Here is a 27005-nt window from a genome sequence, read left to right as displayed (position 1 = left end):
GTCTGTTTACAGCCGCTTCTGTTCACGCAGACACATTTACTGCAGTCCTGAAACTGTGTACAAATACTTCACTGTGCTCCACGCTGTACGGCTCTGTGTGCTCTTCATTACTGCTGAGTCACAGCAGAATCAAACACAGTGACTTGAGGCTTTCTGCAGATTAAAGTTAAGCAACAGAAAGCAGAGGAAAGCCGATCTTTATTTATTTTTGTTAAAATGCTGAATTTTCTCACAGACTCTGGTCTGTTTGGGTTTCACTACTTCAAAGTCTCAGGCAGAACAAACTGACAGATCATAAAGTAGAGGGAAAAAGTTTTCACAATAAAGACCTGGGTTAGTTTCTTGTTTGCAGTCATGTCGTGTTGACTAACCCTGCTGGCACGGCTGGTGGGGCATCGCCGCTCTGAGCGACCACACGACGGTGTAGAAACCAGAAGCTCTGCGTGCTGAACCTGCCCGAGCGTTCACATGTTTTTAAGAAATACACCGAGCTGGCTGTACATCTGTGGGTGAACCACAGCAGGAACTAATACGCACACTTTTCTACAGCCTCCAGAGCATTGTAGGAGCTGTAGTTTATAGTTTGACACAAGACTGAAAGTAAAAGGAAGAACAGCCTGCAGCAGGCTGCTGACCTGTGCAGGTGTGCCCCGCCTCTCGCCCTGTGACGGGCTCTAGGGCACGGCGACCCTGAAGAGTATATCTGGTGAACTGAAGTTTTGAGCCAGGGTCAGATTACCACTCATCACAACCGCATGTGGGACCGGCTCAGACCGGATTTTAAAACTGATTTTAGGCCAAGTTTTAAAACTTGTTCATGACTGATTTTACACTGGTTCCCAGTTTGAATCAAGACTGGTTTAAAACCTGCTCTGGAACTGAATTTGGACTGTAGCCTGGGCTTGTTTTAGGTCTAATTTAGCACTGCTTTGAAACTGGATTCAAACTTGATTTTGGGATTGAGTTCAGACTGGTTTTAAACCACTTACGGGCTTAAATGTTTTGGACTTTGGACTTTTTAGAAACGTTTTACGGTAGATTTGAGACTGGGATGGAGCAGGTGATGAGTAAAGAAACCTAAGCCCAAACCCAGGCTGTGGGGTCTGCTTTAAAACTAGTTCCACACTTGATTTCAGTTTAGTTTAGAACTGGTTTTAAACTTATTGCAGACCAGTTTCTGGGCATAGTATTGGACTGATTTTAGGAGCACTCTAAGGTTGCTTTGAGCATCATGTCAGTAACCAGGTCAGGACCTGATTAGAAAGAGTTCAGAGAGAATTGTTAAGTTTTCGTCAGTACTGAGGTAAAAATCTGACAGTTTTCTGTACATCTGTGGGTAAAACCACAAGCAGGAACTTCTGATACCCAGTTCATGCTACAGTTCTACATTCCCCAAAGCATTATGGGAACTTGAGTTAATAATTTGAAGCAGGTTTAGAAGTAAAGCAAATGAGGCCTCTGCAGGCTGAGATGTGTTCTGCTTCTGAGCTCCCACCAGTGCTCCCAGCACATCAGCAGCTTCTGTTTCTGACTCTGCTCTCACACCAGTTTCCCATAAACCACCAGCTCAGACAGATTAAATTAAATCTTTTTCTACATCCCTGATCAGCTCTCCTCCTCCTCCTCCTCGATGCTGTGTTCAAATTTCCGGCGAGGCTGAACGCTCCGATGAACGTGGCATGCCGGGGACGCTGGGAGCTCACAGATAACACGCATCATCTCCGTTTCAGGATGATGGATGACGACAGAAATATATGCGTCTATCAAACAGGTCGGACTCTGGCGAAGCAGAGACACGATGCCCAAAGGCACACATTAATCTGACACGGTCACCAGAACGGTGTACCACAACAGATCCCATTTCCCTCATAACACAAGCTTTCAGTGAGAGAGAGGTCAGAGGTCACAGACAGGAGGTGGAATAAAATCTGTGATAAGGAACCTCTGGAGTCAGAAAATATTCGAGTTCACACATCGATACTATGAGAAGGTCCCAACCCTGAATCCTTTTATCAGTAAGCTCACAGGAACATGTATGTGCATGTCTTTAAGCTCACGGTGAACTCAGATCAGCTGCTTTGTGTTTTTTACATCACGTGTTTTGAGCAGCGTTTCAGTCCCTCATGCGCCTGAGCATGAAATATTTACTCTGCATGTGCAGTCTGTGAAACGTGCAGCATCTGCTTTAAAAGGACAGCCTGAGCTCTGATGGTAAACAAGAGCCGGCGAGGTGAGGAGATCCGGCACGCTGCCAAAGATCCAAACCTGCACAGCAGTAAGGAGACCAAGGATAAAGCAGACCCGGTTCTGCTCGGTGCACCTGTGCACAGGTTAGCGCGACTTTCATTACTTCCTGGTTTCATTCGCCCTGAAATTATTTATAATTCAGGCCCGAACAAACTGGACTCCAGGACTGCTTCACACTTGGCTGGTTTAAATCTTGAATTTGGACTGAGATGGATTTTTGCAATGACTCGTTTCTGATTGCATAAAACTGATTTCAGAATCGGGTCTGTTTTTTCCCTGATGTTCAAAAGCTGCTTCTGCGTACATACATGGGTATTTTATTGTGTTTTCTGAATTTCTATAGACTTCGTCATTCAAAGATCTCTGTGGCTCTGATATCAGCCAAAGAAAATTAATTCAGACAATTATTCATATTCAGAGGAGCTGTGTTGCAGAACTAATGGGACTTGATGCAGCAGCGAGTTCTGCATGAAAACACACATTTATTATCTGCAGGCTCTAAATGTTTCCTCATGTGAGGTTGTAGTGGAAACTGCAATTAGCATGACTTAACCTTCAGACTGGCTGCCTGTCTGAGCTTTACACACTCTGCATGAATGTAAATGTTTGGTGAAGCAGCTGCAGACAGATTTCCAGCCTTCAATCAGGAGCAGGAGCAGGAGGAGGAGGAGGAGGAAACCTCTCTGAGAGCACAAAGGACAGCCGAGGTTTTCCTCCCTTAGAGTAGAATGAAGCTGCAGGGGCCACAGGAGAGAAACATCACTCTGCTTTAACTTCACCATGTGGGAATTTTTGTATCATCGTCATAATAATAGTTCAGGTCAGTTTCTGAGGCAGTGATCTAGTGGAGGTAAATGAGGAGGTAATTATACCGTATTGATAAGACAGACTGGTTGAACTGCGTTTTAATGTTTCGCTCTACCTTATTCACACAAATGATGCTAATGCTTTTTATAGACCTGCACGATCCAGCTAAATCGGACTGCTCTTAATTTAATTTGACCGCTGAGATTTTCACGGCCAGAGCGACATTACAACGTTCAAGAAAAAGAAAACAGACAAACAAACAAATTATGCTGAATGTGTTGCATGTGGTGCATCACAGATACCTGCTAATTAATGCCCAAATAAAATCGTAGAACCCTGCAGACCTTAGTGACGGTCTAAGTGCAGTAACCTCACAGCAGCCACATAACTGGTCAGATGATGTCATTAAAAAAGCTCTGAAAGGCTCCAAAAGCACAAGCATGGCCCAGAGGTCCAGCTCAGGGCCTCCAACTAGCTGTGGTGAAGCCTAGTGGACAGCTAGCAGCTACACCCGCCTGCGTCTCCATCCACCTGCCAGGGAGAGAGGCCATCCCCCTACGAATGCAAAACTTTGATCCCAAAAAACAAACCAACTCTGAGCACATTGAAGCGAACACACCAACGGACTGCTCTTTAACATTCAGGTAAGGATTTAAAACTCTGTTTTAACAGCTCGGTTTCCCCCCGAACGAGGTTCCTGTTTATTCTGAAAGTTCTGCTGTTTGAGAGAAAACCACCCGGGAAGAATTCTGGGGGATTCCCTTTAGAGAATAATTCAGGCTAGTTCCTGGTGTCTATTTGTGTTGGTGTCAAAGCTTCTGAGCCGGAGGCAACACAACTGTCTTCTCTTCATCTCATCGTGCTTTTAATATGTTAAGTGAAAATGAAGCTGTTAAAAAGAAAACTTTTTAAAAGAGGACACAAGCATGACGTAGACACCCCTACCGTCCTCTCCTCCTTCATCTTCGCTGCCTCCGCCTTCTTCCCTCAGGACTTTGCCGATCCTTCGAGACAGCGAGCTGAAGAAGCTGCTGACGGATGGCGTGCTCCTCTCGGCGACCGATTCTACCTTCCTGAGCGGTTCCCTATTGTTGTCGTTGTTGGCGCCGGGCTCGGACATCGACCGGAGAAAGATCCTCTGCAGGGCGCCGGGCTCCCCGCTACGTTTTTTCGGGTTTGGGAGGGTGCCGAACCTCGGCAGGCTGAGCAATCGCCGGTGAGAAGGCTCCATGGTTTGTGCTTTGCCCTCGGGAGTGGACGTACCGGCCGACCTCGGCGCCTGGCGAGCAGATGTCTCCCATTTGTATTTGTCCAATAACTGCTCAGAAGCCGGTGGGGTGTTGGTTCTCCGCCAGGGCCTCCTGTAAAAGTGCCAGTGGTACAAGGTCCCCTGGATTAGACCCTCACCGATCAAAGGGTGGGCGCCACTTCCACTCATAGTCTAGCACACGCAAGCTTCCTCCAGGCAGCAACGAGCAGATGGAGGCCCCCAAAATGGCCGTCACTGCTGGTTCGCCGACAGCTGTGCTGTGACACGGACACACGACCCCGGCGGGTCGGACGGATGAGGATTCGTCAGGTTGTCCTCATGTGCACGCCGAGCTGGAGCTGCCGTTCGCTCGCTTTCTGTGGGCTGACGTTCGTCTTCCTGGGAGGAAGTCAAGAGCCAGAGAAAGACCGAGGCCAGCCAATCAGGGCTGAGCAAAGGCAAAGCAGCAGACTGTGGTTTCCCCTATGAAGACTACAGCGTCGAGCATCAGCTTCTCCTTTTTCTGATCAGTTTCCTGGTTTGGTTCTTATTCAGCAGCAACGACGATGACGATGACGCAGAGCTCTCATAATGAATCATATGGATGGATTTAGATCTGTAGACTTGCTGCAGTTTGCAAACAGCCTGAATTTTGCTCCAAAATAGGCGGGAAATCCCCCTTTCATACTTCCCACATTGGCGATTTATGCACTTTGCGAGGGACCAGGATGGGTTGTAGTCTGTGGTGTAGGGTGGGCAGCTGGAAATAGTAGGTGGATGGAAAGAAAAAGGGTTTCGGTAGCTGAAAAGTAACCCACAGAGTGCCAAATTCAGTCAGTGATATCCTCTAATATTTATAATACCCATTTCCATTCATTCTACACGTAGCAGCAGAGAAGGATCTGAAGAATAGGAGGCAAGATCTGTACGTTTACTATCTATGAAAGTAACACAGGCCAGAACACAATCTGGACGCGCTGATACAAAAACATTTAACTGGTATAGTTGAGTGTAATTTAGTCAAGCTCTTACCCACATTCAGGCCAGTCATTCTCTGTTTATTGGGTTAAATTTCTGAGCTCTCAGGCCTCCATACATGTTGTGAGCCCTAAATATTCATGAGGACTGAAGAATGTCCCCCCGCCCCCCGAGGCCTCTGTGACCAGAGAGGAAACAGGAGCAGAGTCCCAGAGAGCAGGGAGGAGCTCTGAGGACACTTTATTCAAGCCCCGCTGATAGAGAAGCTTTGAAGCAGCAGAAGCGAGATAGAAAAATCCCCGCAGCTCACTCCGCGAGTTTCATAATATGGAAATGAGGAGGTTTGTTGTCGTTGTTGTTCAGGCTGCAGGTTACATGTGAGAGCGTTCAGTCCTCCACGTGGAGCTGGAGGTTCACCTGCAGCAGGCCAAACGTGGCCAAGATACAAGCTGAGGGCGATCTCAGGCTGCAAACAACCCCCGAATACATATCATCACACACTTTGTGACAGTAAAAAAAACAAATATCAACCAGGTCTCCAACAAGCTCCTCCCCCCAGTGGCCGGACTGGAAGTGGACTCCATCTCCGCTGTTGTGGAACGAAGCTTGTGATGATAGTTTTCACCTCATGGCTCATGAACCAGTTCTCCACCTATGGCAGGTTCTGGTCAGAGTGACCGTTCAGGTCACAGGAACAGGAGGACCATCCCTGTCTGCGACACGTAGATCTACTGCAGCCCAACGCGGAGGAGGAGGAGTCTGTGGGACCCGCAACAATGACCTCACCAGCTTGGTCGGCTTGGTCTCATAAAAGTCGTTTGTCCCTGATCGTGGACACAAATTGACCTGTTTTTATGAGATGGTCAGTGCGGCTTTGTAACAGGAAGTACATTTCCTGTGAGTAGTTTTTGGCGAGCACGCAGTACCAAGAAAACGGCGCTTTGGGAGAAGTTTTAACTTTTTAGAATTTAAACCCAAAAAGTCGCTCTAAATAGTTTTAATGATTATTACTAACATATTTTAATAATGCCAACATTTTCAAAATAATACAAAATAAATAGAAACTTCTGACACATTTAAGAATCAACATGTGGTCTGTGAGCAGCAAAACCCCAACATCTCCAACCTCTGAGAATATTCATTTTGTGTAAATGGGTACAAACAGAGAGCGGACGGATGAACGATCATGTTCAGAGTCCCTGACTAGTTACAAACTGCCGTGAGACTGCGTTACAGAAAACAGAGCTGAGCTCCTGGAGGATTCAAACATGTGCTCCTCGTGGCCCTGATGCAGTTAGGAAAAAGATCAAACTCTCTCCAACTCTCAGATCAACCTTCTTCTTCTTGGGACTTTAAAGGCACGCCGCCCTGGCTGACCCACATATCAGCCCTGATTGGATAATGAAGCGACGCTGCATGTAGGTCAGAGTTAAGACTCGGGGAGGTTAAGCGGAATCAGAGGGAGGCAAGTCCTCCTCGAGCCAGCGGCGACTGACCGAGTCTGAGGCCAGAGGTCAACATCAGGACGAGCGGTTCCTCTTCCACGTCAGTTTAAACACATGTTCACGCCAAGTCTAAGCAGCTAAACGCACAACTGTAAACACTTCCTTTAGAAATTAAAAAATGAGAGCACGGGCGCTGCTACAGCTCACCTGACTGATCAGGCAAACGAAAGCTATCGTGTCCACCCGAGGTTGTTTCCTGCGTTTCATTCCTTCGTACTTGTCCCTGCTTTCCGATCTACACCGTGCTGTCCAAAAAAGGCCAAATGCAAAAAACAAATCTTACAAATAATGAAAGCTCCTCTTAAGAGGCTGTGGACAGATTTCTATGGATGGATTCAGGATAAACTTCCAATAAGATCGAAGGAATGGGACGTTTTAGACCGAAACCGGCTCGCTAACGTCAAACATAAATACCTCAGACAACATTACAAATCTAAATTACAATTTCCAGGAGTGGACCGCCAGTTCAGAAGCCACGCATGCTTTGAGTCCTTTGTTTCGTCTGAAAAGTCGCCCAAAAGCCATCAAGCAGCAAAGAGAACATCAAGGCTCAGGCAGGTCTCATTTCACCTGCATTCAGATACCAGCCCCGATTCTAACAGCTCACTCTGACTGAACCGGACTGATGCTTCTCCCCAATTTCCTGAGTTTAAAGGCCAAACAGGAAGTCCTACAAACATTTATGCTCCTCCAGAGAAAGGAAACAAAACAGGAAGAGAGGAGACAAACAGGAAGTCAGGTGGAAGCCAGCAGTGACACGGAAGACGTGGATTAAAACTTCTCTGGTGAGTGTTGTGGTATAATTTAGTCTTATTGCATTAAAATGAATCAGTGTTATGAAAACTTCTGCACAAAATCAGAGTGGATCAGAAGCACAAACTGATCCGTGATCGATTGTCAGATTCAGCGACAGAAACCTCTCACTGACTGCAGACTCAGCTCAGCCTTAGTTCGGTCGTTTTTCCTCATTGACAGACTCGACTGCTCACTTTCTCTCATTCTTCATTAATGTGTCTGCATTCATTCAAAACGTGATGCAGAAATCTTCCAGGCCCACATGTTTACACATAAAACTGCTGCAAAGTGAGCAGAACAGGCTGCAGGACTGACCCGGGGCAACAGCTTAAAGTTGCTGGTGCCTTCATCAGGCACCACTTTGTTCACTTTTCATCTCCGTCCTGCAGGAAGCCAGGAGAAGAGCGGGCAGCAGCAGCAGCCTCCAGCTAAAAATAACTCGCAGCCATAAAGAGAGCTGTAAATCAGCAGCTGATAGCACCAAAGCCACTCGGAGCTCAGGAATCCAGGCTGGAGTCTCAGCTGGAGGCCGGCGAGCTGGCCCTCGACGGTCTGAGGACGGAGCACGCTTCCAGAAAACAGGAAGTTCAAGATCAGCGGCTGGATGTGAGGAGGCCGCATGAAACACTCCAAAAACATCATCTGAAAGGAGCCGAAGCAGCTCCAGATTTTAGCCTGTGACAGCAGTGGCACGGTAGATCAACGCAGCGGTCTGTGACACCACCACACGCCGCCTTCCCATTAGGGCTGAACGATTATGGAAAATAATCTAATTGCGATTTTTTGCCCCAATATTGCGATTGCGATGCGATATGCGATTATTTTTTAAGGTCTTTGTCTTCTGTATTATTAAACAAAGACAAGCAATACATCATATAGTATGGCCAATACTATATTACATTAATTTTAAACTGTTCTTTCCTGGAAGACAGACCTCTGTTATGATGACATGAGGTGATGCATGAATTGATGACTGACATTTTTATTTAACTTCTTCAATCACAACAGTATATTTGAACATACACAATAGTTTATTTTTAGCTTACAAACATCTGAGCATAAAGTGCTGACAAGGAACCCTGGTGTAAACATTAAAATGAAAGTCAGTACAATGTGCAGATTGCAGAAATATACATAAACAAAATCAGTGGCTTTACCACACTCAGTTTTTCGACATCTGTGAACTACTAGACAGTCATTCAATTAAAAAATAATATTAAATAAATAAAACTAATAAATAAAAAATACACACATCTTACTGATCTCTGCAGTCAGTAACATTACACATAAAGTGCAAACATAATAGCAATTGTATAAACACACACACAAACACGCCTTTAAAGTTTAAAGGCGTGAAATTGGACGGTCTAGTTCTGATTAGCGTCACCGCTGTCTCGGTGGAGTTTAATAAACTCAGCCGTCTGCTCCTTGCTATCTAAAATATAACCAGACACTGGTGTAAATTCTCGACTGTCTCATACTTCTGTTTAATAAGTTTTCTGTTTGACGTTTAGTCAGCTGTGTGAAAACCAAGGAGGAACCCACCCGGGGGATTAATAAAGTTTTATTTTATCTAATCTAATAACTTTAATCTCAGCCAAACCGATTTACTCACGAACAAACAAAACACTGAAAAAAGCCCAACAATAACATTTTTAGGTTGTCTAAGTGACTTATATATTACGTTTAACCCGAGCAGCGAAACTCCGCGGTGATCTGAAAATGATGTGCCGGGAGTTGTGCCGTTCTCGGCCGCATCAGTAACCCTCGAGCTCCCGGCTAGCTGTCGAGCTGGTGGGTAGCAGACGCCTCTGAAAACGTCGAAGCACTTTTGCAAATATGGGATATCTTGATAAACCGAGCAGATATTTGATGTTTACACAACTACTTTCTCGCCTGAAAATATGTTAAAAGTTTATTTTGTGACCCAGAAAGATTAGTATGAGTAATTTTAAAACTTAGTAGCGGCCGCCATTGTTGGAAACTGGAGTTTGGCTGGGCCGCGCTATGAATTCTGGGATATGGTAGTAATTTGGACAGCCTTCGGCGCGTCGCTGTGACGTAATCGGTCTACAAATGCGGCCTCAGGAGGATGCAGCCCATGAATTTGGACATGTCCAGAGTATAATCGCAGCCTTTGCGGTTAGAAAATTGCACTTGATCATGTCGCGATATTATCGCAAATGCGATATATCGTTCAGCCCTACTTCCCATCATTCACACATACTTCAGATTAGCTAAAACCCAGAGGGGCCCGTCCAACGTTTTACAAAGTCACAAGTTCATTTGGAGAAATCAATCAATGATTCTTCCAGGAGCATATTAAAATAAAAGCCTCTGATGGATAAACTACTTATTTCCAAATTAATTGGCAGGTGACTGAAAGCCACAGCAGCTAACACACCGACCCCGAGGCAATAAAGTCAACTTCTAATCCGAGTTTGAAGCTAAACAGAGCTGAAAATATCTACGTTAGAGCCTCGTGAAGCGACAAACAGGAAGCGAGTCGGCTGATGTTCTCGAGGTCAAGTTAACTTTGAGCGGCTTAATCGCCCAAACACTCAGGTGTTGATTTAAACTACAAACAAGGTGTCTGATTGGTTGTTTGGCGGCGTGAGCGTCCTCCTCAGACAGCAGCAGCGTTTGGTGCTCAGACGATTGACTAATCCAATTTTCATCCACAACTCAGGCTTTAATCTGCAGCCGCTCTGACACAGTGATCCACTTCTGCTCTCCGCTCACAGCTTTCAGAGCAGCAGACGTCCTCTGAAGTAATCTGATTACTTCCTGCTGAATGCAGGAGCCTGCTATCATGTGACACATAAACAGGAAAGCTGGTTTCCCTTCATTAACGTCTGAAAAGGGAAGAAAAATACGAAGCATCTGGAAAATTCACCTGTCAGTCAAAGAGGCCACACCCCTATTTTTGTAAACTTTAAGCCCTAATACAATTGAATCAGGTGTGTTATAAAAACCTGACCCCACAGTTATAATGAGGTAGATAAATTAGCTATAGAGACCAAAACTGCTGCGACTGACCCACTAAAACCCTTTAACTCACTGCAGTCCACAGTCCACTGACAACAGCATCTTTTACCTCGAGGTAAAAAAAAAAATTGCTGGTTTACTTTGTGTGACTTTTGCATTTTTATTGGTCAGTTTAGATCCCAAACAAACAGTGAAAACATTCAGGTCCAAGACTACTAACCATAATCATTCAAGGAGGCAGACAAACAGCTTGTGTGTTATGAGATGTAAAATCATAGATTTTGTGAATGGAGTCTGGTAGAGTGTAAGAGCAAAATGCAAAGTATATAAAACACGCAGACATAAGAGAGGGTTTCTTTGTAAAGGTATAGGATGAACGATCATTTTATTTCATTTGACATCTATAAATAACAGACACAAATCTTTTTATTCATGGTTTCTTTCTCCTGAATCTAAAACAAACCCTGATTACCACAGCACTGATTTCCCTTCGCATCAGACAAATAAAAACACACATCCAGCGCTGTGTGATTACGCCGAGTGCGTGTCGTCCCCGAGGATCCTCCGGTGCTTTTCCCACCCTGCCCTGAAATAGACAGCAGCTTTTTTTGGTCCAGAGAAGCAGGACTGCTCCTGTTTTGTTTCAGAGAGGAAATCCTGCCTCACCGCCCCCATCCTGAAAACAGCCAGGCCTGTGAGGAACTTTCCATTTCCTGCTCCCATCGGCCTCCATTGTCCTGCAGACCACCACTCAGACCTGAACCCATTCCCCGACACTGATGAACCACACCGCCACTCAGACACGCAGACTCTGGGCGGAGATTCCCTGAAGATCTGCGAAGATCAATCCGACTCTTAGAAAATATGTTTACATGCGTCTCAGTTTGAAGAGCAAACGACCGCGTCTTCCATTCCTGCCCCGGAGCCTCCACGTCAAACACGAAGCACTTCAAACACACGCCAGTGGATCACATCCATCGTTCAGTCCTCACCAACTCATCATCAAAAGGTCAGGCACGGACACGCCCACGCCAAGCGCTGAGGCGAGCCCCGCGGTTGGATCCTGCGTTTGGGATCCGGCTCTAAATCTTGTCCCGTCTGTTTACGCACACACACAAAAGATCCAGGATTTTCTCAGCCGTCACAGACGACACACACTCATACAGAAGATCGAGCTGTTCCCTGAACTAACCGCTTATTTCCAGCCAGATTTCTCACGTGGTGCAACCGACCGAGTCTGTCCACAACCCTGGAGACTGCTCACAGACTGCTTCGCCCCTTTCTCTCCAGCTTCTTCCTGCTTATAAACGCTTCTTTGATTCGTGCAGACAGCTCCAGCTCAGGAGGAATCAGAAAATTGAAGTATTTCAATACGAGTTTGAAACGCTGACAGAAACCATCATATTGTTAAATAATCAGCTCGTGTGGCTCTGTATCCATGTTCAGGCAGATGGATTTTATTCCACTTCACATCTGAAGGAATCTGATCAAAGCTGGAAGAAAAAAACAACCCATCACCTTGTTTTTCTCAAACTTTGATTGCATTTCAGTAAAACAACCACAGCTGATGTACCGGCTCGTCTTTCCTGCACATCTGTCCCATCAGTAAACCTTTTTTCTGGACCTAAACATCCTGTTTTCCAAGATAAGATCTACTATATTTATCCCAAAAGTTGGGAAAGCACCCACTCACGACAGCTTTACGCTTTTTACAGAACAGACTCGGCCAAAGAAAACATCCGTTTCTGCTCGTTTCTCACGTGCAGCCTCAGAGGAACGTGACGTCCCGTCAGTCCCGCAGGAAGCTCAGGTGTGAATGGGCTCACCGGCAGCAAACTCCCAGAATCCCCGTCCAATATGGAGGCTGAGAACCTCAGTGGGGCTTCAACATGACAGCAGGAGGAAGGAAACCTTCGGAGTGCGAGTGTTAACTCCTGACACTCTCAGCCGGTGGGCTGGAGGAGGAGGAGGCTCTGCGATGTGTTTAAGCGTCTGTCTGCGGTCAGCTTTAATAGGCTTACGTACAGCAGCCTTTCTCTGGATAATGCACTCTGTCGATGCTTTCAGAGAGACGCTGGATCCAAACAGCGGCAGGAGGAAGCTTCACCTGCAGTTTGATCAACGTCTCGCATCGATCGCTCTTTCGTCGCTTCTTAGTGTCGTACGTCCATCGGGGCAGAACGCCCACCACAAATAAAGTTATTGCAACACAACGTAACACACACACAGACACACAAACACGGACACACTCTCTGCTTTCAGGATCGGGCAGGCTGGACTCTTGGGCCCAGAGGAGACTGTACACAGACCAGAGGGTGGATCACTGAGGTATCACCTCACACCTGGTTAGCTCAGAAAGGAAGGAACGTTATAGGTCACATGATGTCATTAAAATGCTCCAACAGCACCAACATGGTACAGGGGTGACAGCTAGGAGAGCGCTAGCAGCTACAGCCGCCTGAGTCGCCATCCACCTGTCGGTCAAAGAGGCCACACCCCCTAATCATGCTAACTTTAAACAGGCTTTAAAAAGATGTTTGTTTCTGCTGTAAAGGTGCACATTTTAACACAGGCATCTGTAGGACAGACTCACAGCTGGAGCCTCCAGTGGACGTTAAGAGGAAGTGCAGGTTTTGGTATTCTTTGATTAGAAATTCCAGCGCTAACCTCCTCCCGTCTGAGCGGGAAGCTGCTACAGCGTCTCAGCAGCACAAACTCAACACAGTCTGACACGAGGCCCCAGCCTGCTCTGTAAATACACCGGCAGGGTGGAGGAGACCCCACCCTCTGATGTAACGTGAATGCAGCAGAAAAACACAAACGACCCGCCGCTGCATTTTTCTGCAGTGAGGTGGACCTGAAGGCAGCACGGCGGCAGCCATTGTTGAATCTATTTGAGGAATGCGAGCCGCGGAGGGCAGCGAGGACCCGATGCCAGAGCCGGAGTCCTGCCCGGTGAGATCACCGGCACAAACTGGCTGCTGACATCACACCCTGCCAACAGCGGGAGGGTGGAGGAGGTGGAGGAGGAAGAGCAAACATCCTGATGCAGCCTCGCAGCTACAGATAGCAGCGCTGCATTCAGGCCTCTGTGAGCGTGCACATCTACGTTCAAAATAAACCGAGTTATAATCACGCTCAGGTTCATGAACACATCAGTGATGGGTCATAGCAGCCTTCAATGCTCCACCCTGTTGGTTCACAGGACGTCACCACCACTTCAGCCTCACTCATCCACTTTATTCCCAGTTTCGGATGAGTTCATGGGCCGCCGGAGCCTTTAGGTCTAAAGTGACAAACACGACTTTATTCTTACATTAACATCGAGAAACTCTGGGTTCAGTTTGAGACTGAATGAATTTAGAAGTTTTAAACTTTATAACTGGGATCATTAAGGTGATTAAAGGCAGTCAGACTATTCTTCAGTGTTTTCACTCTGTGCTGGTTTTGTCTTTCAACACTTTGGTTTTTTAGTTTTGCACCTTATTATTATTATTATTAATTTGTGCATCTGTCTGGTAGTTCTTGACTTGGTTTTTTGTGGCTTTCTTTGCTTACATCCCTTTGTGATCATTTTGTTCCATTTTTAGCATCATGTTGTGTTTTAGAGTCGTGTTTCATTGTTTGGTGGCCAGTTTGAGCCTCTTTGTGGTTGTTTGTGTTTCTTTTGTCATTGTGTCTCTTTTTTTGTTCATTTTGAGTGTTTAAGAAATGACTTTCCACGTGTTCGTGGTCATTTGGAGACTCTTTCCAGTTACTTTACGTCTCATTCTGAACACTTTGCTGCTCTGAATGTCTTTTGGTTATTTTGAGTGTTTTGGATGACTCTGACTTTCCATTCTGAATCTAAAAGGAGATTTGAAAGGAGAAAAACACTAAAATTCGCCCTCTGATGTCACATTAAGCAACACGATCCAGTCTCTTCTGCTCATCCTTATCAGGGTCGGGTCCAAACAGAGCAGCGACTCAGACGCCCATTTCTCCCATGTTTTCAGGATCCTTTGAAAGTATCAACATCACCTGCAGGCTGTGTCCCTCAGGTGAATTTAAATAAACACAGAAGAGTTTCTGTAATTCACTGCAGCCATCAGTGATTACTCAGTGCATTCTCAGTCCTCGCCAACGCCGCCATGTGACCGCCTGTCCTGGAAAACTGTTCGGTCTCACAGAGCTCTGAAGCTTTTATTTTAGGAAGTGAAGCAGCAGCAGTCCTGCAGGGAAACATGAGACAGCAGCTGCAGCACCGGCCTCTCGTGTGAAGTCCGCGCAGAAAAACTGAGTCATGTTACCGTTTTCTGCCTCACAGGACGCCGCTGTGAGTCACAGCCCCACACGGCCCCATGTGACTGCGAATAAGACGTCTCCTTACAGTTTCAGCGACCTCTGACCTTTCTGTCAGCTTCTCGTTCGCTACACACTGGAAGCTGGAAACTTGTGGCTGTATTCATGTGGCTTTATTGTGGGTGTCTGAGGTTTGTTCGCTTTAAAACAGTAACATCAGCGACTCCACCTGTGAATAAAACTCAACACGCCGGATAAACTCAGCGCTCAGGACTAACGCCACTGTTTGCACTTCCTTTCCCATCACTTTACGTCTCATTCTAAAGATCTGGACACTTTAGACTTTAGTCATGTTTTGATTATTATGAGATTTAAGCGTTTCTGAAGTTATCTCGCATCCTTATTGGTTCATCTTGCGTCTCTTTTTGGTCACTTGGGACTTGTTTTTGTTTTTTGTGGGCTTTTGTGGTGTTTTTGCATCGCTCTTGTTTTGTGGCATTTGTATGGTTACTTTGAATGTTTTGGGACGTTTCTGTGGTTTTGAGCCGCTTCCTGAATACACGCAGGACTGTGTGACCCTAATCTAATCTGAGAGGTTCCCCGACGATTCAGATTACTGAGGTCAGCTGGTTTGAGTGCAGATTAAGAGCAGTGTTGTTGCTTTATTTTGACAAACTAAACTCAGTGAGACCTTTTCTGCTTCAGCTGCGATTAAACGCTGCAGTGCTTCCTGTAAGGACAGTCTGTCTCAGGAGGTCTAAGCTTTAAACCCTGAACCTTCAGAGAACAAGAAAGTTTTAAGGGATTATTAAGAGGGTAAGGGAACCAGAGCAGTTTAAGAGTCTGGCCCCAGGAACCCTTCTCAAGGAGGCTGAGTCGAAACCTCACGGAGCTGCAGCTCCCGGTCCCCCCGGTGGCCTCCATGACCTCGGCCTGGGCTCTAGGTGGATACCTGGCTATCCGAAAGGTGGCCGGTGCCCTCTCTACCTGCTGACCCCGGTCCCGAGACCCGCCCGGCCGCCGGGTCTCGGTCCTGCCCCCCCAGTGTGTTCTTCTTACCGTAGACCCGGAGCCATCCCTGCTGCTGTGACACAGCGTCCCCCAGGATCCGGTCCACCAGCGGATCCAGGAGGCTCAGCCCGCCGCGCAGAGAATCCACGTCGCCTGGAAGCGAGTCCGTCTCCATGTCCGAAAGCAGAGAAAAAAACTTGCTGTGGCTTCAAGTGTCCCTCCACAAGTGTGAGACAGTCCCGGAGCGGCGAGTCCAAGTGTCCACGCGCGGAGAGGAAGCGGAAAAAGTGTCGGGAGGATCCGTTACGGGACAGTTTGGTCGCTTTCACCGCCCAGCTGCTCCCTGTTAGCCGTTAGCTCGGGTCCGGCTGCCCGGCTGGCTCTCCCTCATTGTTCCGCTTCTCGGCGTAGCTGAAGGGGCAAACTTCCTCCAAACCAGCGTCCAGGTGAGACCGGGAGCGCCCTACCTCTGTCCCCGAGAAAAGTCCACACAGAGGCAGCCGTTAGGTCCGCGAAAGCCGCTGGAAGACACCGAGAGTCACGCGGTGGTCTCTGTGCCTCCGGCGGGCTGCCCCTCTCTGCCGCTGCTCTGCTCACAGTCCACCGCACGGGGACGGGCACGAGCCTGACCGGGCGCGCTCCTGCCAGGAGAGTCAGGAGCGCGCAGGGACGTCTGGCTGACGGGATGTTTCCCTGAACCTGACCACGTGACACGAGTCAGTATTACCAGGTTCTAATGATCCCGGAGGATCTTCTGCATCCGCACTGAGGTCCGGCTGTATAAGAGCTCGGCCTCAGCCCACAGACACGCAACGTGACGACACAAAAGACCGCGTAGGTGGTGCAAAGTAACCCCACAGACACGCAAACGACCGAAAACACCCGAAAAGAAACCCAACCCGACTGCAAGCTGTAATAAACATCCACAAAAACACTCACATTACAAACATGCACACAACAAGTGACAAGATGACCTGCAAAACAAGTCCAGTGACCCACTGAGACAAAGACTCAGAACAAAAGGACATTTATTCAATAACTTTAAAAATGCCACCAAACTAACAAACAAGCCCGAAACGAGTCCAGAGAGCCCGGGTGATCAAAAAAGGGCCTCAAAACAGCCAAAACAGATCCACGAGATCAGAAAGACACGTCAATACGAGGAAAACAGGTGCAACAATACTTTATATAAACACAAACAAGAACAAACAATAATGAAAACGATCAAAAAGATGAAAAAAACTGTTAGCAGAGCTGCTCTGTGCAGCGTTATGGCATAATAATCTTAAGGGAGAATAAAAAGTCGACACACATATCTCATTCCTGACGGAGGACTCTACCACTACACTTCTCCAGTGCATTCACAGAGTCGTTGCATGGTAAGACCTGGATAGGAAGTGGGCGGAGCCTTTTACCGTCATTTTATTACGACGCAAAGTACAAACACCTGTGGACACACAATCCAACAAAAACATTAAATGAATTCTAACAAAACAACAAGCTCACAAACATGCTAAATAACAAATTGACACAAAACAGGCCCGATGATGAAACAAGAACAAAGCGGCCCTCGAACAACTCGAACAACGATAAAAACACAAAACGAGCTCAGAAAAACGTCACACAAGAAAATTAAAAAGTTTCCAAATGATCACAAGAGGACAGAAAACACATTCATCACAACCGCGTGTTCAGAAAGCAGCAACAGGATGCAAATAAATAAATAAAAATGGAAAATGAAGAAGATGAATACTTCCACAAAATCAGATCAAAAGAGACAAATAAACACTTTGACTTAGTTTTATTATATCATTTTAACACGAACATACATTTAATGCAACACAAACACTCATCAGTCACTGAATAATCCATTCATAAACTTTTTAAAGAGTCTCATCAGAAACTTCCAGATTAAAATCCTTCATGACGTCACACGTTGGACGTTTAAATTACGGTGGAATCACGTGATCCTAAAAACCCACTAAAAACGTGTCCCAGCAGCAGTAAAACATGTCCTCCCGTGTCCGTGCGCGCTCTGTGTGTGTTTGCATCCATGAATCTCCCTCACGCTGTCATACAGGCACCGAAGCAGCGCTCTGATGCCCCCTGCTGGACGCTGCGGGACTTCACGTCATCAGCACTTCAACTATGAACGTATTAGCTAGGCTTTAGCTTCAGCCAAGTGGAAGCTAAATTGTCTAGTCATTCATATGTAAATTAGGTTGTTACCTGGGAATTCTGGAGGGGAGTGGGGGTGTGTGAATGAGGGGGTGGGGGAGCTGCTAAAAGCTGTGAACTTCCTTTTGTGTTCGTCTTGATGCATTCTCAATCATCCAGGGAAATAAATCTCCAAAAGTCACCAACTTGGAGTGTTTCAGTTTGCCATCTTAGGGAGAAATCAACAAACATGGGTGTATGTCCTTTGTTGCTGAGATTTATTGATAAAAACAATACAAAAAACCAACCATTTGTACACATATTTACAAATAATAATAAAAAGTGAGTGAGTACATTTCAACATTTTCAGCAATCACTCACAATCCTGGCACTGCCGTGGTATCTGTAGTCTGCATTTACCACATGTGTATCTGTAGCAGTGAACACATCGCTCAGTGGCATGATTGTTCTTGCATTTGTGTTTGACCTGACACGTGGCTCTTTTTCCAGGGCTCGGTGTGGAGGGTTGTGTCCAAAGCAACTGTTCTTTTCTTGCCTTCTTCCCAGCTTCCCAACACTACCAAAAGGAAGCCAAACACTGTCACCCTTTACAACAAAACAAAGTGTGGCGTGGATGTGATGGACCAGATGGTTCGGGAGTACACTGTCCGCAGAGGAACACGGCGCTGGCCAGTTGCCGTGTTTTATAACATGATTGACATGGCAGCACTGAATGCACATGTGCTGTATCAAGCATGCACCGGGACGAAGGAAAGACGGGTGGACTTCCTGGTGGAGCTTGCAAGAGAGTTGGCTCACTCTCATGTAGCTGCGAAGAACGCAAGAAAAGAACAGTTGCTTTGGACACAACCCTCCACACCGAGCCCTGGAAAAAGAGCCATGTGTCAGGTCAAACACAAATGCAAGAACAATCATGCCACTGTGCGATGTGTTCACTGCAACAGATACACATGTGGTAAATGCAGACTACAGATACCATGGCAGTGCCAGGATTGTGAGTGATTGCTGAAAATGTTGAAATGTACTTGTGTGATTCTTACTCTGAATCTGAATAAGTACGCGGGACCACTGTGTGCGGTAAGACCATCTCTTTTACCTCCTGTATGACCATCTACCGGCATGCATTGCCAGTGCGTAACACGTAATTACACAATCAAACAGTGAACACATACTGCCCATACAACAAATGTACCAGAGACAATTATGAATACACCACATCTCCCCTTTTAAACAAAAACAGAATATTACTTTTCTCAGGACAGAACTTCCAACCAGACTACCTCTTGTTTCTTTTTTTTTCTCTTTTTCAAAGCCATACAAGAACATCTGGCAAACAATCTGCATTACATTTTTAACCTTTTGTTTTTGTTTTCTTGTTCTTTTTAGCTTTATTTTACTGTGCTCTACAAAACCATTATAACACAGTTACATAACAACAACCTTTTTTTTCTCTTACAGATCTAACTTTTTAGGTTTAACTATTGGCCTCCCTGACTTGGTTCTGACCACATCAGTGTTAACAGGTGTAGCAGGGGTCACACTGGGTGTTTGAGGCTTCTGCAACACAGGCACATTAGCAGGTTCATGCACAGGTGAACTTAAAGGAATCAAATACACACGATTACGCCTCACAGTCCCTTGTGGTAACTCCACTGTGTATGATCGGGGTGTAGAGTGATTTTGGATAACAGTGCCTGTAGTTTTGACATCAGTCACCCAAACTTGCTCTCCTGGGGACAGGCTGCATAAAGGTTTTGCGCGGTGGCGCCTGTTGAAGTTTGCCATGTCCATCATCCTCTTCTCCCTTTCCTTTTGAGCGAGCAGTGCGTCGTCCGGCAGTGTAGGCTCCAGCTGCGATGGAAGTATCGGCAGTGTGGTTCGCAGACGTCTGCCCATTAAAAGCTCTGCAGGGCTGTATCCGGACTGCAGTGGTGTAGCTCTATAGGCAAGAAGAGCTAGATAAGGATCAGCTGCTTTTTTCAGAAGATTTTTTACAGTCTGCACAGCACGTTCTGCTTCTCCATTACTTTGCGGAAACTTGGGACTGCTTGTGATGTGTTTGAAGCCGTATGCTGCTGCAAAGTCTGTAAAGATTTGACCTGAATACTGTGGCCCATTATCAGACATGAGGACCTCTGGGATGCCGTGACGGGCAAAGAAAGATTTCAGGTGAGTAATGACGTTGTTTGATTTTGTCCTGTTTAACAAAGCAATCTCAGCAAATCTAGAGTGATAGTCAACAGCGAGAAGGTAAGTTTTCCCTCCCAGCTCGAAAAGATCTGTGCCCACTCTCTGCCATGGGCGGGCAGGGTATTCTGTTGGCATGAGTGGCTCACTGTTATTGTGTCTTTCTTGAATACACGTTTTGCACTTGAGCACCATCTCAGAGATTTGTTGACTCAGCCCGGGCCACCACACTGTTTGGCGTGCACGAGCTTTACATTTTACAACACCTTGATGTCCTTCGTGAAGTTTTTCCAGCACCTCGTTTCTCATTGCTGAAGGAATGACAAGCCGTGTGTCTTTTAACAAAAGGCCGTCTTCAACAGTGAGCGTGGCTCGGTCAGGCCAGTAATTTCGCAGTAAAGGCTCTTGTTTTGCATGTTCTGGCCAGCCTTCGGTGCACATGTCCATGACGCGAGCACACACACTGTCGCTTTTCAGTTGTTCCTTCAGTGTTTGCATATATGATGAACTGACAGGCATGTTTGCTACAATACTGTCCACATATATGTCTGTGCTTTCCATTAGCTCTTTGTCTGACAGGTTCATTGGTTTTTTCAGAGGTGAGCGGGACAAAGTATCTGCTGTCCAGAGCGATTTCCCTGGGGCGTACTGCACAGTGTACGAGTAACGCATGAGTCTCATTCTGAATCGCTGGATCCTGGGTGGCAAGAGATCCAGAGCTTGTCCTCCCAGTAAGGAAACGAGAGGTTTGTGGTCCGTTTCAAGACAAAAATGTTTACCAATCAGGAAATCACGAAAACGCTCACACGCCCATGTAGATGCCAGTGCCTCTTATTCCACTTGTGCGTATCGTTGTTCTGTAGGAGAAAGGGACCTCGATGCATACGCCACTGGTCGCCATCCTTCTTCCCACAGCTGCAAAAGAACACCTCCGAGACCATAGGATGAAGCATCTGCTGATACTTTAATGTCTCTGTTGGGGTCATACATTGCGAGCACTGGGGGTGAGGTCAGGGCATCTCGTAATGTTTTGAAAGCTCTCACTTGGTCAGTTCCCCAATACCATGCGTTCTTTTTGGAAAGAAGATCTCGCAGGGCTTTGTCTTTTTCAGCTAAATGGGGGATGAACTTGCCCACTTGATTCACCATGCCCAGAAAACTGCGCAACTCTGACACATTAGTTGGCTCTGTCATTTCTGTAATTGCCTCCGTTTTCTTCGGGTCAGGACTGATTCCTGTATCCGCTATGATGTGACCCAAGAAAGCAACCTTGCTCTGGGAGAGCTCGCATTTTTCAACATTCAGCGTTATGCCTGCTTTTTCCAGTCTTTGCAGTGTAGCATGGAGACGGGAATCGTGCTCCTGATGGTTACGTCCCCACACCAACACATCGTCAATGTGACACACCACTCCTTCGAGACCCTCGATGACCTCCGCCATCATGCGCTGAAAGTGTTCGGGCGCTGAGTTGATCCCAAACGGTAGGCGGTTAAAGTGGAACCGCCCAAAGGGTGTGATGAAAGTGGTGAGTTTGGCAGACTCATCGGACAGGGGAATCTGCCAGGAGCCCATGTTGGCATCCAGTTTGCTAAACACTTTGGCTCCTGCGAGCATTCCGAGACTTTGTTCAACCGATGGCAGCACATATTTTTCCCTGCACACATACTCATTTAGTCCGGTAAAGTCTACGCAAAGTCTTAGCCTAGGGCTGTTTTTCTTTGGAACAACAACCATGCCGGCACACCAATCCGTTGGTTCCTCAACTCGGGTAATGACACCAAGCTCTTCCATTCGTTGGAGTTCCTCTTTTACCCTTCCCATCAGAGGCAGAGGAAGCCTTCGCGGAGTTGTGAGTGAGTACGGCACAGCATTCGGTTTGAGTTTAATGTGATAGGCCCGCTGCACTTTCCCTAGACCATTGCAAAGTTTAGGGTAAGTAGTCTTCAGAGTGTCCATTGAAACCGCGTCAACTCGCACCAGCAGGCCAAGAGCTGTAATGGCGGGCAGGCCTAGCAGTGGAGTGCTCAGGTTTCTTACAACATAGACCTTCTCTGTTGTCTGTTTCGCTCCGTAGTTGAGCTGTAGCTTTGTAAAACCTGCAACGTCCAGTGGTGTTTTCCCAGGGCCTAACAAAGGTTTTTCTGGCTGCTGGAGAACTGGTCTGTGTTCGTTAGCAAAAATCTTTGATAAGTCCGAGTCAGCTATTACAGTCACATCTGCTCCAGTATCCAGTTTGAAAGTGATTTTTGCATCTTTCACTTGTATGTTGGCTGTCCACGCCTGGCCGTCACTGGAAACTGAGCCGAGGAAGAAACCTTGCTCCTCTTCCTCCTCAATACTTTGCACTGTCTTGCTTTGTCTGCAGACTCGCTGGTAGTGACCTTTTTTTCCACATAAATGACATTTTGCATCATTTGCTGGGCACTCAGGTTTCGGATGTGGAGAGCCTCCGCACTTGTAGCATTTGTTACTTTGTCTCTTGCTATATTGCTGTTGTGTTTTGACAGTTTTATTTTTGAACATGTTGAACTTTGTTTTGTCGTGCTTTTGTATCACTCTGTCAACTGTTTTCGCATTTACATGCATTACATTTGTTTCACTTCTCAAAGCTGACTGTTGCTTTTTGATTTCTTCTGACTGCCTGGCCGTATAGCTTTATCCAAGTCCAAGTCTTTTTCCATCTGCATGCGCTCAGACAGCCTCGTGTCGGCCAAGCCCACTACTATTCTGTCTCTTATCAGCTCATCGTGGAGCGGTCCGTAGTTACAGTGCTCTGCTAATGCATGCAAGGCAGTCACGAATGCATCAACAGTCTCATTCGGCTCTTGTTTGCGCATATTAAAACGTGCGCGCTCATAAACAACATTTTTCCTGACAATGAAAAAGTTGTGGAAGCTATCTCTCACTTTAGCATAGTCCCGTTGGTCTACATCACTTAACTTTAGTCCTCTCAGGACGTCATCCGCTTCGTCTCCCATACAATATATGAGAGTGTTCACTTGATTTTCCTCCGAGCTCGCAGACAGATTACTTGCCTGGCGGAATCTCTCGAAGCGACGGACCCATCTTGTCCATTCGTGTGGTTTGGAAAAATCAAAGGGCTCCGGTGGTTGGATGCTAAACGTAGCGCTGGGAGTGCTAGCCGCGGTGCTAACTCCTGCCCTCGGACGATCGTCTACGTCGTCATTCGGCATTGTGTTTCCACCTTCCTCTTCTCCTCACACTCGGCAGATGTATGGAGTCTTACAAGTCACACAGCACTTCTGACACCATGTGTGATTCTTACTCTGAATCTGAATAAGTACGTGGGACCACTGTAAGACCATCTCTTTTACCTCCTGTATGACCATCTACCGGCATGCATTGCCAGTGCGTAACACGTAATTACACAATCAAACAGTGAACACATACTGCCCATACAACAAATGTACCAGAGACAATTATGAATACACCACAGTACTCACTCACTTTTTATTATTATTTGTAAATATGTGTACAAATGGTTGGTTTTTTGTACTGTTTTCATCAATAAATCTCAGCAACAAAGGACATACACCCGTGTGTGTTGATTTCTCCCTAAGATGGCAAACTGAAACACTCCAAGTTGGTGACTTTTGGAGATTTATTTCCCTGGATGATTGAGAATGCATCAAGACGAACACAAAAGGAAGTTCACAGCTTTTAGCAGCCCCCCCACCCCCTCATTCACACACCCGCACTCCCCTCCAGAATTCCCAGATAACAACCTAATTTACATATGAATGACTAGACAATTTAGCTTCCACTTGGCTGAAGCTAAAGCCTAGCTAAAAGCCTACCAGCCATTTGGAAGGCGGGTTTTAAAGGTAGAAAGGTAGAAGGCTGGGCACTGCTGCTCTCGGGGGACTCTAAGTGTTAAAGTGTTGCTTATGTGTGATTGTTCTCTAAATAGCATCATGTCTGCTTTTATGAGCTGCTTTTAGATTTGTGAGCCATCAGTCCTCTGATATATCAACCAATGAAGGCGCTGATGTACTTTTTCATTGTATTTTAGTAAAGTTAAAGTTGGGGCTTCATTGTTTGTCTGCAGTATCTCTCACCTGGATGACCGAGCATGCATCAAGACGTTTGTCTGCAGTACTTTTATTGCTGACAGCAACCATGACTCATAGACATCGGTTTTAAATATGGATCATTTCATAGTTTTTATTGGGTTGTAAACTCAGTTTCACTGTGAGGTCAAAGGAGCTTGCAAAGAAAAGTGTCTGGACTTCTTTAAGTTACTTGAAGACGTTTCACCTCTCATCCGAGAAGCTTCTTCAGTTCTAAGGTCAAATGGTGGAGAGTTTCACTGTGAGAGCTGACTGACGACGGCAGACAGAAGCAGGTGAGTGTGCTGGTGTCAGTGTTGAGTCTTTATAATAAAGAGTTTTATGTAAAACAGCTCTCTGTCTCTCTGTTTGCTTCTTGTCTCGGTGTGTGGAGCAGCAGCCTGGTTTTCCTGTCCGTGCTGAATGATGCTGCTTCAGTTGGTGGACTGTCTCTCTGTGTGGTTAGGAGGCTGAAACAACACCGTGCACATCCCTCTTCACATCTGCTCTGATTTAAACAGCAGGGGTCCGTTCTTCGTACCGCGCTAAGTGAGTTAGCTGGATGAGATTGTTGACGATTTCGCGTGATCCTGGATCGTTCGGTTCCCCGAAGCCCATCCGGGACTTGCTGTCATAGCAACAGAGCCGTAAGCGTAAACCTGCTGGGGAGCAGGTTTACTTTATGTAAACAGGATTAGATCGCGGCCACGCAGGTATGTCCGCATCATTCATACGAAAGCAACAGCGATATTCCACCACTGTTTCACCATAAATAAATAACATCAATGTAACTAAAGACAATGCAGCACCTGATCCATTTATTGATGTCACACAGATACATACAGGTCATTCCCTAAAAAAGGGAAATGTACTATTAACATTCTATTACATGTATGTGATTATTACAGATGTAATTCATATTTCAGAGTAGCAATTCCAAATTACTTTGTGTAATCAAGATGAGAGACCACGGCTATAAAAGCGAAGGTGGATTTGGGAAGCCTGTCGCAGCCATGTCCTGTCCGTATACGCGAGCCACCCATTGTGGAAGGTGCAAGATTGATAAGGAGAGTCCTCAGAATTCAGCGTATATTGCGGGACAGACAGGATCCTTTAGCTCAGCGCGACAGTGTGCTCATAGAGAGATATCGATTTTCCCGTGAGGGTATTATTCACTTAACCAACTTGTTGACGAGGGGGTGCAGGACCACCACCTGTCTTTTTTTGCGCTGCCCTTTTCTTGGTTGCTGTTATAAACAAACAGATTATTCCAGGGTCTCTTTCCAAGAGACTAAAAGCAATATAAGTGATAAATATTACCATTCTGTAGAATATTCTTATATTTCACTTTTACTTGTTCCCATGTTCTAGTGGGTCCTGTCGTGGCTCTAATGTGAAAGAGGATAAAATATAACATAATATAATATAATGTAATATAATATTGGATAATATAGTGTAATATAATAAATCTACCCTACCGCCTACTGGTGTTGGCCAGAGGGGCCGATGGCGCAATATGGCAGCCTCGCTTCTGTCAGTCTGCCCCAGGGCAGCTGTGGCTACAACTGTAGCTGCCTCCACCAGTGTGTGAATGTGAGAGTGAATGAATAGTGGCATTGTAAAGCGCTTTGGGTGCCTTGAAAAGCGCTATATAAACCCACTCCATTATTATTGTTATTATTAAATTACTTACGAGTTTAATTTGTCAGCAACTTCCTGCCAGCCCTCTCTCCTTGCTTTTGCAGCCTTTGCAGTGTTCCCTTGCGTTCTGATTAAACTCTGAAACTCCTGAAATCCCTCACTCAAGAGTTCTTGCTCTGCTGCCGAAAAATACCGAGCCGAGCGCGCTCCGTCGACATTTTCGCCGACCAATCAGAGGGTTGCCGATCAATGTTTCTACTATCGATGCGTAGCCCCTTTTACGACACCCAGTGATGTCACATTACTGCGTCCAGCTGTACTAATCGTCAACAGCAGGTGTGTTCGGGGAACCGGATTAGCGCGCTCACGGTTAGCGCGATGGTTTGGTCTTGGATGTTTCATTTGATCTTGGATGTAGTAAGCGACGTACGAAGCACAGGGCCCTGCTCTAGTTTCTGTGGATAAATCTGATAAACATGGTTGAGCCTTAGCCCCATGTTTCATTTCTGAAAACTGGCAGGTTTACCTGAAACAGGGTAAACAGCCCTGTGATGATTCTCTCTGAATTATTCTTTGACACGTCGTCCCCTGAGCTGCTTTGGAAGCTCACACTGTAACGTGATGTGTAATCACATGAGTGATTGAAGCTGTGCAGAGTTATGAAGGCCTGAATATATTTGCCAGCAGCATGTCCCAGCATTCATTTACTTAAAAATATTTGTAGCATAAAGCTGCTGAAAGTCATTAAGTCTTCTTGTTTTATTAATGTGTCCTGCTGAGTCAGCACGCAGACACCAGTCTCTGTTTGCTGACACATCAGTGTCGTATCAGGTTACTTTGCTCTTTCCTCCTGTTCCTCTTTTTTACGCCACCATGTCCAGCATGGAGGTGTGGTGCTGCTTTCTGATTGGCTGGACTGTGGCTGGTCTGACGTGTGAAAGCCTCCTGCGGTAAAACACCCTTGTTTAACAGCTTTTTCAGAGACTCTGGAGCTCCCTGATTGTTTACCAGGAGATGAAAGCATGACCAGCTTTTAAATCAAACTTTATTCAGTCTTAAAACCTGCTC

At 46.2% G+C, this 27005-nt stretch overlaps 1 protein-coding gene across 4 annotated transcripts in view; it reads right to left on the bottom strand.

Annotated features, from left to right (window-relative positions):
* Nucleotides 1-16602, bottom strand: part of rasal2 (RAS protein activator like 2) — a 63411-nt gene extending 46809 nt beyond the window's left edge. For 2 of the 4 annotated variants that reach the window (XM_085254120.1, XM_085254122.1), the window contains exon 1: nucleotides 4000-4700. In XM_085254120.1, coding sequence (XP_085110246.1) covers nucleotides 4000-4492 — 493 coding nt within the window. In that variant the 5' untranslated portion in view covers nucleotides 4493-4700. Of the gene's footprint in view, nucleotides 1-3999; nucleotides 4702-15909 lie in introns of those variants that run through there. The other 2 variants (XM_085254124.1, XM_085254121.1) reach the window with 2 other exon arrangements.
* Nucleotides 16603-27005: the final 10403 nt, after the last annotated feature.

Source organism: Mchenga conophoros, linkage group LG18 (genome assembly GCF_057382185.1).
Source record: "Mchenga conophoros isolate Kocher_MC1m ecotype Shallow Benthic linkage group LG18, M_conophoros_male_GT1.1, whole genome shotgun sequence".
NCBI lineage: Eukaryota > Metazoa > Chordata > Actinopteri > Cichliformes > Cichlidae > Mchenga > Mchenga conophoros.
The sequence above is the reverse complement of the archived record's forward strand: the minus strand, read 5'-3'. Positions and strand labels throughout refer to the sequence as shown.